Below are 12,216 nucleotides of genomic sequence, written 5' to 3'. Positions count from 1 at the left end.
TATTGATTGTGTGTAATATTGTTTCTATGGAAACAGTGTTTACCAGTATTTGATTTTTAATGCATTATAGAGATAATCATGAATTGGTTACAGAGCAAAAGGTTCTGTTTTCTTCTGTTGTGCATAGCAGTTGCAGAACTGCTAGTTTGCATGAATCTTGCTAGACTGACCTTTTTCAGAAGGGTTGGATGGCCAACAGTCTGACACCTTATTTCTTACCCCTCACTATAACCAACAAAATCTATCGGAAGGCCATGCCTCTTTGGGAAATTAATCTGATTGTTGTTGGAGAGTAAGTAGTGTTAGTTTTGGGCTCAGAACAGACACATCAGCTTCATGCAACAAGAGCTTTATGAGTAACCAGGAGGAAGTTATTCTGTATCAGTATACATTGTATATATGAGTATTGGCCATAGAAGGCACTGTACTAGAAGAGGGTCATGAAAGACTGGAACCTTTTGTGAACCTTTTCAGTATACTGGCCTGAGAGACAACAGAGTGTGTCCCACGCCCTCCAACACTTTGAGACACAGAACTGTTTAACGGCTCCATCTTCTTAGTTTCGTTTTTGGTGTAAGAGTGACATCCATCACCACAGTTGAAAAGGTCCCTGAATTATAAGTGCCTTGTGCAAGTTCATTTACTTTAACAATTAATGTCTTCTGATCCCCTTATCGATTTTGTTGCATTTTGATCCTATTTTAATCCTTAAAGTTTTCAAATTTTTATTAAATTAGTATAGGCATTTTATTGGTGTGTTTCATTACTTTAATATTTTTTCTGCTGCTTCAATAATCAACATGCTTATTCTGCTGATGTTTCAATTCTAACAGGAGTAAAGCCCGTTTTATTTCAATATTATTGTATTTTGGCCTCAAAGGAAACTAGAATACTAACTTGATGGACATCACAGAGTAATCATTCAGACAATGACACTCACCCCTCGCCGGATAGTCACATATTTTCAATAAACATATCTCTTAATCGTAGCATAAGTGAGACTCAGGGTGAAAACAGAACTTAAGTTTCCCCTTACCCACATTGCTACATGTTATGTTACCTTAATCTCAACAAATCTTTCTCTTGGATGCAGCATTAAGAAAGGGCTGCAAAAGGCCGTCCAAATATTTTTTTCCATCTATCATTGTAAAATGATACTAGAAGTAAAATCAAAGATCAAACTTTTGTCCATTCTGAAGAATCACATGCATCATTGTTGCCGTTTGCGATTTCTTAATTGCGAAAATTAAGGAATCGCAATTAAGAATTCGCAAACGGCTATGCATCAAGAAATCGCAATTGTTTTGCGATTTCTTAAATTTCCTTAATTGCGATTCACAATTTGCGAATCGCAATTAAGGAATCCCTTCCCCTTGATTCCTATGGGCCTAGAGGCCCATAGGAATGAATGGGAAGTAATTTCAATTTGCGATTAGCAATTTGCGAATCGCAAATTGAAAATGCAATTTCAAGGGTGCAGGGGGGTCCAAAGGACCCCCCCTGCACCCCTGAAATATAACTTTAAGTGCATTTTTCACACACACATGCCCCAAGGGCATGTGTGTGTGTAAAATGAAACTTTTAAAAATGCACTTTTGTGCATTTTTGAAAGTTTTCACAAATTACCATGAAGGTCACCTCCATGTTAATTTACCTCTCCCTATTTGCGAATTCGCAAATTTAAAATGTTCATGAATTGCATTTAAGAAATCTCAAATTGCAATTTCTTAAATGCAATCGCAATTTTAGAAATCGCAACGTGATTGCGATTTCTAAAATTGCGAAAAACATGATGCATCCCAATTTTGTAAATTGCATTCCCAAACGGACGAAAATTGCGATTCGCACCGTTTGCGAATGCAATTTACTTTGATGCATGTGGGCACAAGACTTTTGCATATGTAGGTTTTACAGACATACACACAAATATCTTTTTGAGTGAAAAATGTTTTTTGTATTCGCAAACTTTAGGTTTCTCTTCATGAAATAATTTGCTCAAATGCTGTTTGTGTCAGTAAATCTTCACAAAGGCATAGAGAGTGGGTTTTAAAGGGTGGTATTGTGAGGTAAGTTTCTGCACATTCACAAACATAAATATTGGTGGGGATTCATAAACCTCTCTCTGTGCCACCCCATCCTGCAAAAGGAGCAATCATTTTCCTGTGTTGAACAATGAGCATTTTTTACTTTTTGACTGATTTTCATATGTGTTAAATTATCCGAATAATTTTGCTCATAATAACATGTACATGGTTTTTGAGTTATACATCTGCACCTGTGGAGATTGGAAGGGATAGACCTGCAGGTGCAAAAATGTCACTTTCTGTAAGATTGAGATCCACAGTTTTAGGCACAATATTGGTGTGGTTCTCACTCATGATACATTACACCGCATGCCATCCTCATTTCTGTATGTAAACAGTTTCAGAATTTAATCCAGGTTTTTCGAAGAGCACCTTTGACCTCCTTGTCCCTCAAGCTGTAGATGAATGGGTTTAGCATTGGAGTCACTACACTGTATATAACACTGATTGTTTTGCCATATTCTAAGGAGTATTTTGAGGATGGCTGGAAGTACATGAAGATAATTGCACCGTAAAACAATCCAACAGCAGTAAGGTGTGATGTGCAGGTGGAGAATGCTTTGCCCTTCCCCTTTGATGACTGAATCTTAAGTACAGTGGATATGATTCTGACGTATGATATCAAAATGAATATCATGGGCCCCATGATGATGAAGGAGCCCTCAGTAAAAATGATCATGTCATTTGCAAAAGTGTTAGAGCATGAAAGCTTCAACATAGGCGGGCCATCACAGAAGAAATGATGGATTACATTGGAGCTGCAGAAAGATAACCTGGCAATCATAACTGTGTGCATCAATGCATGCAAGGACACTATCACCCAGGAGCCAGACACCAGTAGCGCACACAATCTCCAGCTCATGATGGTTGTATAGTGCATGGGGTCGCAGATTGCTAGGTAGCGGTCAAATGCCATCACCGCAAGGAGGAAGCTGTCCATAACTCCAGCACAGACAAAGAAATACATCTGGATGAAACAGCCATAGAATGAAATGGTCTTTTGCCCAGAAAAGAGATTAAACAGCAGTTTGGGTACTGTAGCTGTTGTCAAGCAGAGGTCCACCAAGGACAGATTGCTGAGGAAGAAATACATAGGGGTGTGTAACTGATGACTTCTGATGATCACTGAGATAATGGCAAAATTTCCAATCAGGCTGGTAAAATACATGACGGAGAAGAGCACAGAGAGGAAACTATCAAGCTTGGGATTACTCGACAGTCCCACAAGAACAAATGTATCCATGATGGTGTGATTATCCATCTACACTGGGTCAATTTGCCTGTAACAAGAGAGCAGAATAGACATCATTAATACACTAGGATAGAAATGCAGCACATATGTTGAGCTCTTTGTCTCAATGAAAGACATACAATATTGAAATTCACTACAATTGCCTACTGAATTACACAAAAGCTGCCATCTTTGGCCAAGTCCTAAGTTCATGGGTGGTGCATGCAAAGACAGGGGGTGAGGAACAATCTGCTAAAGTAAAACAGATATCTCTTCGGTGTGTTAATGAAAGTTAACAGTGCCAGCCAGTGTATTTGGTGATGTTTTTTCCAGATACTATTTGTGGCTTCAGTAATTTACCAAGTCCAGATGAAGTCAGACTAATTGGAGGAACATGCAAATATTATTCTAATTAAAGGATCCAAGGGGCCAGATCTACTGTTATGGCAGAGTCCCTGGCCTTTTCTGACCAATTAGAAAACTTTTTGTTCCTATCTAAATCACAATGTAACATGTCTAAATTGAAGTGCTATAAAAGTATCACAACAACAAAAATATTACAATGAACACATTATGCTGAATGAATGCACCTACATATATGCACTAATCAACATCATTTTGTGGGGCATTAACTAGCATAGTGCTTATTTAAAGCACAATATATTACCCAGTAACCTAAATTAAAATCAGTTTGAGTCTAAAATCTGTTGTACCAAATTCAGAATTTCAAAGAACATAATGTCAGGAAAACTCGTCAAAACTTAAATATTTAGCAGGCTCCACCTCCATGTAGGTTGTTGGTGCATTATGTTTAAAAACCATTGGAAGATGGCGCACAGTAGTGACCACTACTTAACGGGGTTGGGGTGGATCAAAAATAAAAAATAATTTATCTGAAAGCCAGATGCCACCTCTCGGTCCTCTTCGGTAATTGACTCCTAGAAGCAGGAAGCATGCAAACCCCCACACTATGCCAATCAAAACACCACTATCACCAGCATAACAGCATATCATGATTGCTCTGAGCACCGCAATTTGGCTCAGACAGTGAGTGGGAGTCTGTGCATGTTCTCAACAGAAGCTGTGCAATACAGCCGGATGGAGAACATGCTAAGTGCGCATGACTCTTTGGCCGGCCCAAGATGGCCTGTCTCACTGTCATGTGCACTTAGAAATAGCCCATCACGATTCTCCCTGCTCTGGCCAGCCCAGACACGCCGCACCTAATACATGCGAAAAAATAAAATTATTGTATCATTAGGTTATTATCTTTTTATGTTTCCTCTTTGAACTGCTCACAGAGCAGGTGGGTGACACTCCTCCGTCTTTATGATGCAATGCTCCAGACTGATATTTATATTTCTAGCTAACCTTGCTTTTTCAACCCTGCAGCAATCTCAAACTGCTATGTGCTGCCACAATCAAGAGTGTAGTGCTGTTCTGCATCTTGTGGCATCAGTATGATTGTCTTTGCTTCTACCGAGGGTGCCAGCCCCAAACATCTTTTACTTTCATTCCACCTAATGCTCAGAGTCCGTTCTGCTCTCACCATTTCAGTCTCCTTGGCCAACATCTCTCTGCTTAAAACCCTCTTCACTGAATACTTGGTTCACCATGCAGAAATAAAGCACAGAATTATGCTTCTTCACGTGTTACGCTCTATTGTAAAGAACTCTGACACCTCTGTGTAATCTCTGTTGCAGTCTAAAAGAAGTAGATTTTAGAAAAATGCAAGTGGAATCTTAGGTGCAAATGGAAATAAAAAGACCTTACTGTGGGTGCAGCATTGAGATCAATGTATTTAAGAGTGGAATCTACACCATTGGAATCTGACGTGCACTCCAGGGTGCATGTCAAATTTGTTGTCTTTGCCAATGCTTATTTGCTCTTCTGTTCCACCCTCCACCCATGGGATTTCATGTGTGTCCCCCTAGATCCCTTCCCCCGCTCTCTGTTTCTGTTTTTGCTCCCTCACCCCTTGCTCCCCTATTACGTTTTTATTATCTATTGTCCTCCAATGGCTCTCTATTGGTTTCCTTCTTGCTCATCAGTAGCTTCCTGATCCCACTCCCTATCCAGCTCACCATTTTCGATTTGTTCCCACCATGCATACTCTATTTGGTACCCTCCCTTTCACATCTATTACTTACAAGTGATTGTTGGTCCTGCCGACTCCGGCATTTTCCTACTGACCGACATATTTTTTCTATTGTCTGCCAATCGCTGATCTAGTCTATACTGTAAAAAGGTGTCTTTAATCATCCTCTTAGTTAAAGATAATACTTAGGATACGACCAAATAGATAGTTTAAACACCCTACCAAGGGAATAATTAATGTACAATAGCCAACGAATACTTAAAGCTTTGTCCAAGGCAGGACAATATTAAAAAATTATTCTGGTTAGACCAGTTTCTTCTTTCATCTAGAGTGAAAGCCATAATAACAAAGGTCTCACCAAATGAAGATCTTCTAAAAACTGCAATCCAATCTCTTGATGTAAAATTGTATTTGAAGCAGAAGAAGCTAAACATAAAAGTTGTTTTAAAAAACTATTTTGTTCTATTTGCAAAGTGGTACCAGTAGCATAACCCCAGAGTCTTGCCCCATATGTGGTAGTAGTCACTCCTTTTGCTGTGTACATTGTAACCTTTTCCTTAATAGGCCGCCTACCAGATTTAGAGGAAAACTTAAAAATCCCCTATAAAATCCTACTTTTTTTAGCCTTGATATTCGACACATGTTGTGACCCAGAACCATTAACCGCAAATAAAATGCCCAAATAACAAAATGAATTCACTTAAACAAGTGGGGTTTTGTCAATAAAAACGGTTCTACGTGGTTTATGCTTTGGCCATAAATTCTTCAGAGGCACTCATCAGTCTCTGCAACCTCACCGTCGTCCACACAACTAATACAGCATCATTAGCATATAATAATATTGGTATAGGGCATCCAGCCACCTGCGGAATGTTGACTGCAGGGGATTATCCACCTCTTTAGTAAAAAGAGAACAAGGCAATGGTGCTAGCACTCAACCTTGTCGAATCCCTCACTCCACTTTGAATTTAGTCAAACATTCCGCTTGGGGTCAACGCAAAATTGACTACATAAATTCTCCTAAAGACAGGAGAGAAACCCAATAATTTGTCTATGTGCACCAAGGGAAATCATTGTTGACCAAAGTAGATTATGGTTGATCAAAATAAAAAGGCTTTTCTTAAATCAGCAAAACATAGATATAGGGCACTTGCCTTGACATTAGTATATTTCCCAATTATTAACTCCAAATTAACACATTTTTGACAGTCCCGGACTACTTCCTAAAACTAAACTCTACTCATTACTTTCACTGAAGAGTTCAGGAGGGAAATAGGGTGTTAGTTTTTAGGGTCTCTTTATCCCCATTTTTATATATGGGTACAGTGATAGAGGTGCCCCAGGAAGCTACATTAAACACCCTAGTTAGGAAAGCCCCTCAGTGTTAAGTCGCAGATTTAAAAACATTTACCAGTACCCCATCTGGTCCAGGTGCCCATCACCCAGCACTGACCTATATTGCCAAAGAGACTTCTTCATTAGTGATCTCCAGCAAAAGGGGTCTCCATTCGTACGGAGAACCCGACACCCCCTTTGACATCCCCACTGGTTTGTCAAAAAATGTCAGAGAAATGTGTCACCCATATGTCACAAGGAACAAGATATCAAAGCTTGGCAGTATCATCACTTCTTTTAAATGGTGCGTTCACTGTATCCCAGAACAACTTAGGGGCCCATTAGCATATCGGGCGGATCGCCACCGCCCGCATGGCAGTCGCGATCCGCCCGACATATGTGCCCACCTGCATGCCAATTCCCCCCGCCATATTACTATGGCGGGGGGACCCCGGCGGATGGAAAGACCGTCCGCTGGTTTTCCGCCGTTAGGCAATCCGCCTGCCAGTGTGGCAGGCACATTCTAATGGGATGTGCGGGACCGCCGCAACCTTAGCGGGCGGTCCCATATCCCAGGAGTATGGCAGGCGGACAAAGTCCGCCCTCAATACTAATGAGCCCCTTAGTATTCTTATTTTCTGCGGCAGAAGACAGTGTGTATGTGATTGTGTGCTTTTCTGTATGAATCACCCTTACCTGATGTGGACCGTACGAATCGCGTCCTCATACCCCGTTCTGGATCGTACTTGTCAGGTCGTACGGCATGTGTACGAGTCGTGCGGTTCACGGTTTCAGCCTTGCAATACGTATGGATTGCGACGATTCGGATGGATTCCCGAAATACGGATAGTACTACGCAACTCGGACAGGCGGGTACGATTCGTACGGAGAGGCCTCCGGATGCGAATCGTATGGACGTTTTTTCTCCAGGATCGGAATCAACCCCAAAATGAGGGCTGAGGTGTCACAGCCATAAATATCTAGGCTGATACATTCTGAAAATAAACCTTTCCCCCTTGTGGACACCATGGCTCATCCCAGTGCTCACACTATCTTAAGTCATGCCTTTGCGAGTAATGTTGATGGTAATATGCCCCCATCCACACAGACACCAGTCATGGGCCAACTTTACCAGAGTCAAACGGATAAACATTCCCAGTATACTAATAATCTTCCCTCCACTCGATGCCCTTATGTGGCAGTCTTGGATAATATTCCCTAAATCCCTGATTAATGCGGTTGTTCATTGCCTTAGTACCAATTGTTCGTTTCCACCTGCCAGATCACACCAATTCTTTTTACAAGGAGTTTGAGATTGATTTGGCCTTTAAAGGAGAGTTTTGAGGGTGACTGCATAGTTATTAACTTCCAAAACCCCAGTAGTGCTGGAGACATTCATGCAAAGGCAATGTTACCATCATTGGCAGTTCAAAATATGGCCTTACTCCCATTGTGTGTCTTGTATAGAAAATTACGGATTTCCGTCCATTTCCATGATGGTGCACGGAATTTGCAGGCCCCTCTATCTTATTTGCCTGACCTAGTAGAGTCTAATTGATTCCAGGCGTAGAGCTCCCTAGAACTCAATTACTGACTTAGTAGTGGTAGATATTATGTTGAGGTTCTATGAATTATTGTAATGGGGTCACTTTTACGGGTCAGGAGAATAATATTCCCACTAAGGCTCCTGAATATATCCCTGGCATGGCAAAAGACCACAGGCCAGTCGTATTTAAGTCCGATAATGCTAATTGGAATTATGAATCTTGCCCTAGTAGCCCATACACCTTAGTTCCAACAATGGATCCTATAAGTCAGTATCTTGAGGGAAGCTACAGGTTGTCAACATGGAATGTGAGTGGGCTAATGAATATTATAGGAAATGCTAACTGGACTAATATTATATCTGGCTTTGATATTATATGAATGAAAGAAACCTGGTGGACGAGCCCAGTATATGTAGAATGGCTCTCTTCACATTTTCTGGAAGTTATAGCGTCTCAAGCTGAGTGGGGAAAGTAAGTGCTTCAAATTCTCAACTCAAACAAAATCTCAGTGAATTCTAAGAAGACCTCATCAGTGGCCCACATTTTTAATTATTGAGGCTGGAAAAAAGGGAGGGAAAGATCATAAATATTTATAGTAAATATTTATAACAGTGTTTTTGATACTACACATAGAAGCGACATGACCCTTGACAATTGCCTTGAAGTCTGTTTAGGTCCTGCCCATATGAATTTTGTATTATTGGGAGGTGATTTCAATATGCAGGCTTGTGCACTATCTGCTACTTGAGCATGTGGTCACACGTATCAGGATGGGGTGAAAAATTATTATTTTTCCCATAATGAATATGGGGAAAAGTTGAATTCTATTATTTCCAAATATGATTTACAGCTACTGAGGTATGGCTGTGAAACAATTGGGGAGCAAATACAATCACTGATTGGGAGAAATTCATCTACAATCATTGATCATGGACTGGTATCTGTTTCAGCCAATGTTCTGTTTGGTATCCCCATCATTGTACTTTCAGTCCTAAGGGACTACAATCCCATCATATTATCATTCTTTGGGGAGGTGGGTAAGAAATATGACTCATTCCCATAGTTAGCAGTATTATTCCAAACAGGGCCAACGGTGTACGGACTTACTGGGTGGCATTTGCTACAGAAAATAATAGCAACTAAATGGAAATTAATTATTGCTTCCAGGAAGCTGTTATACCAAATATGGTGGTCAATAATTTTAATCACGTTATTAGTTCCATAAAATCATTTGTGACCCATTGCCCAACTACATCACGGAAAAACAGAAGGGGGTGGTTTGACAATGCTTGTGCCAAAGCTCTCCGCTCACTTAAACATGCTTTATGTAGTCCATCACAGGACACTTTGGTTATTAAGTCGCTGCATAACCAATATAGACAGGCCATGGCTTTAAGGAAAAAAAAACACTCAAGGCCGAACCATGAGACAGTCTGTACGCCCCATGATCGCGGGGTACGGTGAGTACCCCTGCCATCATGGGGTGTACGCATCGTACCCCTGCGATCGCAGGGTGTACGCACCGTACACCCTGCGAACATGGGGTACGGTCCGTACAACCCATGATCGCGGGGTACTGTGCGTACACCCCCATGATCGCAGGGGTACGCACCGTACCCCGGCGATCATGGGGGGTACGCACCATACCCGGGGGGGGGGGCGTTCCGTACCTGTTTTGAGGTGAACTCTGCTTTTATGGCTGTTTTCGGCTGTCGTAGGAAAAGGGTCGCCCGGTGCGTACACGACACGAATCGTACTTGCTGGGTCGGAAAAACCAGCCGCGAACCATATGGATGTTGCGTACAGCAGGTTCCGAGGGAGAATCGTACGGGGATTTCATTTGTGCGGTCTCTGTACGATTCGTACGGAGTACAGCTCCTGGTACGAATCGTACTTCGTCTTACATACGGGGGACGTTGCAGGGTACGATTTGTACGGGAAAAACACTCCGAACGGCTATTCGGAGCGGTTTTTCTCGAATCGGAATCTACCCCTATATGTGCATTAGGGAATTTCTCATAAAAGAAAGTAAAAATGTGTATTTCCTCCTCCAACCTCTCCAGTTTTTCTTTAAGAAGCAGTAATAAATCATTTAGAATAACTGTTAATTTATTCCAAAACGGGGTTCAAGAGGGTTTGTCTAAATGGTTAAAGTGGTCAGCAGACCCCTGTAGAAGAAGTAGATCAGGGGAGCGCAAATGAACAGTTATGTCATTCCATGACTCAGAGACAGGGCCTGCTCTGCTAGATCTATTTTTTTAGGTATAACTTCCATGGCATTCACTAAAAAGGAGTTTATAGTGGTATGTTTTGGAATAGTACTTAGCTCTACTGGTATCTTAACACCTCCAACCTTGTGCTTACCCAGATTGCTACTAGCAACTGGTTTTATCAAAACACCAACAAAATATGAGAAACTCTTAAGTACAGTGGGCCACCTACAGTCTCACTGTTTCACTTGATCATAAGATGCAATGGTTGTCTACCAAGCAAAAATATCCCAGGAATGCCAATCTGGAGCCAACAAACCAGACCGACACAGACAGGCCCTGTCTTTGCCCAGGCCGCATCCAGACGCGTCCCATGTGGCTCCTATGCATGTCCCACGCTGCAGGGGCCCAGATGCTGGTGATAAGCGCACTCTGATGCAAACGATGATGCTGGTGAGAGAGGGCCAATCTGGGCATGCAGGTCTCGGCACTGTTCCCGGCTCCCTGGTCCTGACCCCCATCGGCTGCTAGCTCCTTTGGTTGCGCGTCCTTTGCTGTTTGGTGGAGATGTTCTCATGTTACTCTGCATCAAGAACACATTACCAAATTCGATGTGAAATGCACTCGAAGGGCCTTTTGGTAAGCTGTCCATCAATCTTAGAAAAGGAGGGAATCCCTGTGCATACTACTAATTTGGACTGGCAGAGAAAATCAGGTGCAATTCCCATAGACAAGGATAGCAATCAGTTAAGAATTACACACTTGTTTTTCCTGGCATCTACAATTTTACACAGCCATATGCATGTACATGTAACTAGTGCTCATGTTAAATGGTCCAATACTGTGAGAGATCACGCTTGTGCTATGTAAAACCAGGGGAAAAACAAAAGACATGTGTAGTAGTCGCATGATGCTGTAAATGGCCTTGTGACATAAACGATTTGACATTCTTGATGTCGCAATGCAATTAGAAGCATATGGCTACTACATATCTGTTGTTTTTCCCCCCGGTATTCACATAGTGCGAACTCAGTTTCTCACAGTATAAGACTATTTAACATGAGCACTAGTTACATTTACACAGGACTTAAACCATTAGAAACACATTACCTGATCTTCTTTCCACTCTGGGGCTGACTCTTTTCCATCCACCCCGCTGCCTGTCTGCTGCACAGAAGAGCTGTCTCTCAAGCTATTTATAATAGTTAAGGGCAGAAGAGCACTGCAAGGATTGACTGGGACAGACAAACACAAACCTCAATTGGAGACTGAAGGGGCTGTGCATCTGGTTCACCAACTCACAGGTGAGTTTGATCATTTACATTCTTATAGTAATTAAAAGCGAGAACCATGGAGTCTTCTCTCACCAGGAAAGGACAAGAAAGAACCCACCCATCACAGTCACAGCAGATTGCGCTCTGATAGATGAATGATGCATTCACCTCCATCCAGGATTTCAGATGATTTCCAAAGTAAACTGTAAGGAAAATTGCCTTCACCAAACCCAAGAAGTTACAATCCTTAGTCCTCTCACGAAGTGTGCTTCAACTCGGGCACCTGCTAAGGTTAATATTGTAAATCCTTCGTGTTGAGGTTTCATTTTTGTGAAATGAGCATCAAGGACAGAGTGAAACCACAGCTGCCTATTTAGCCAAGAAGATTCACAGTTTTGCACAAAATGTCTACCCAACTGGAGCACTTTCTACTGTAT

General features: G+C 41.7%; 1 protein-coding gene across 1 annotated transcript; it reads right to left on the bottom strand.

Moving 5' to 3' along the window:
* Positions 1 to 2,424: 2,424 nt before the first annotated feature.
* LOC147684485 (olfactory receptor 1f45-like) lies at positions 2,425 to 3,345 on the bottom strand. The gene has a single exon (XM_086942354.1). It carries the CDS (start codon positions 3,343 to 3,345, stop codon positions 2,425 to 2,427), a length of 921 nt encoding a protein of 306 aa, XP_086798480.1.
* Between the last annotated feature and the right edge of the window lie 8,871 nt (positions 3,346 to 12,216).

Source organism: Lissotriton vulgaris, chromosome 10, assembly GCF_964263255.1.
Source record: "Lissotriton vulgaris chromosome 10, aLisVul1.2, whole genome shotgun sequence".
In the NCBI taxonomy this organism is placed as follows: Eukaryota; Metazoa; Chordata; class Amphibia; order Caudata; family Salamandridae; genus Lissotriton; species Lissotriton vulgaris.
The sequence above is the reverse complement of the archived record's forward strand: the minus strand, read 5'-3'. Positions and strand labels throughout refer to the sequence as shown.

Excerpts from the sequence above, each read along its gene's own strand:
- LOC147684485 (XM_086942354.1), bottom strand. The coding sequence starts at position 3,345 with ATGGATAATCACACCATCATGGATACATTTGTTCTTGTGGGACTGTCG.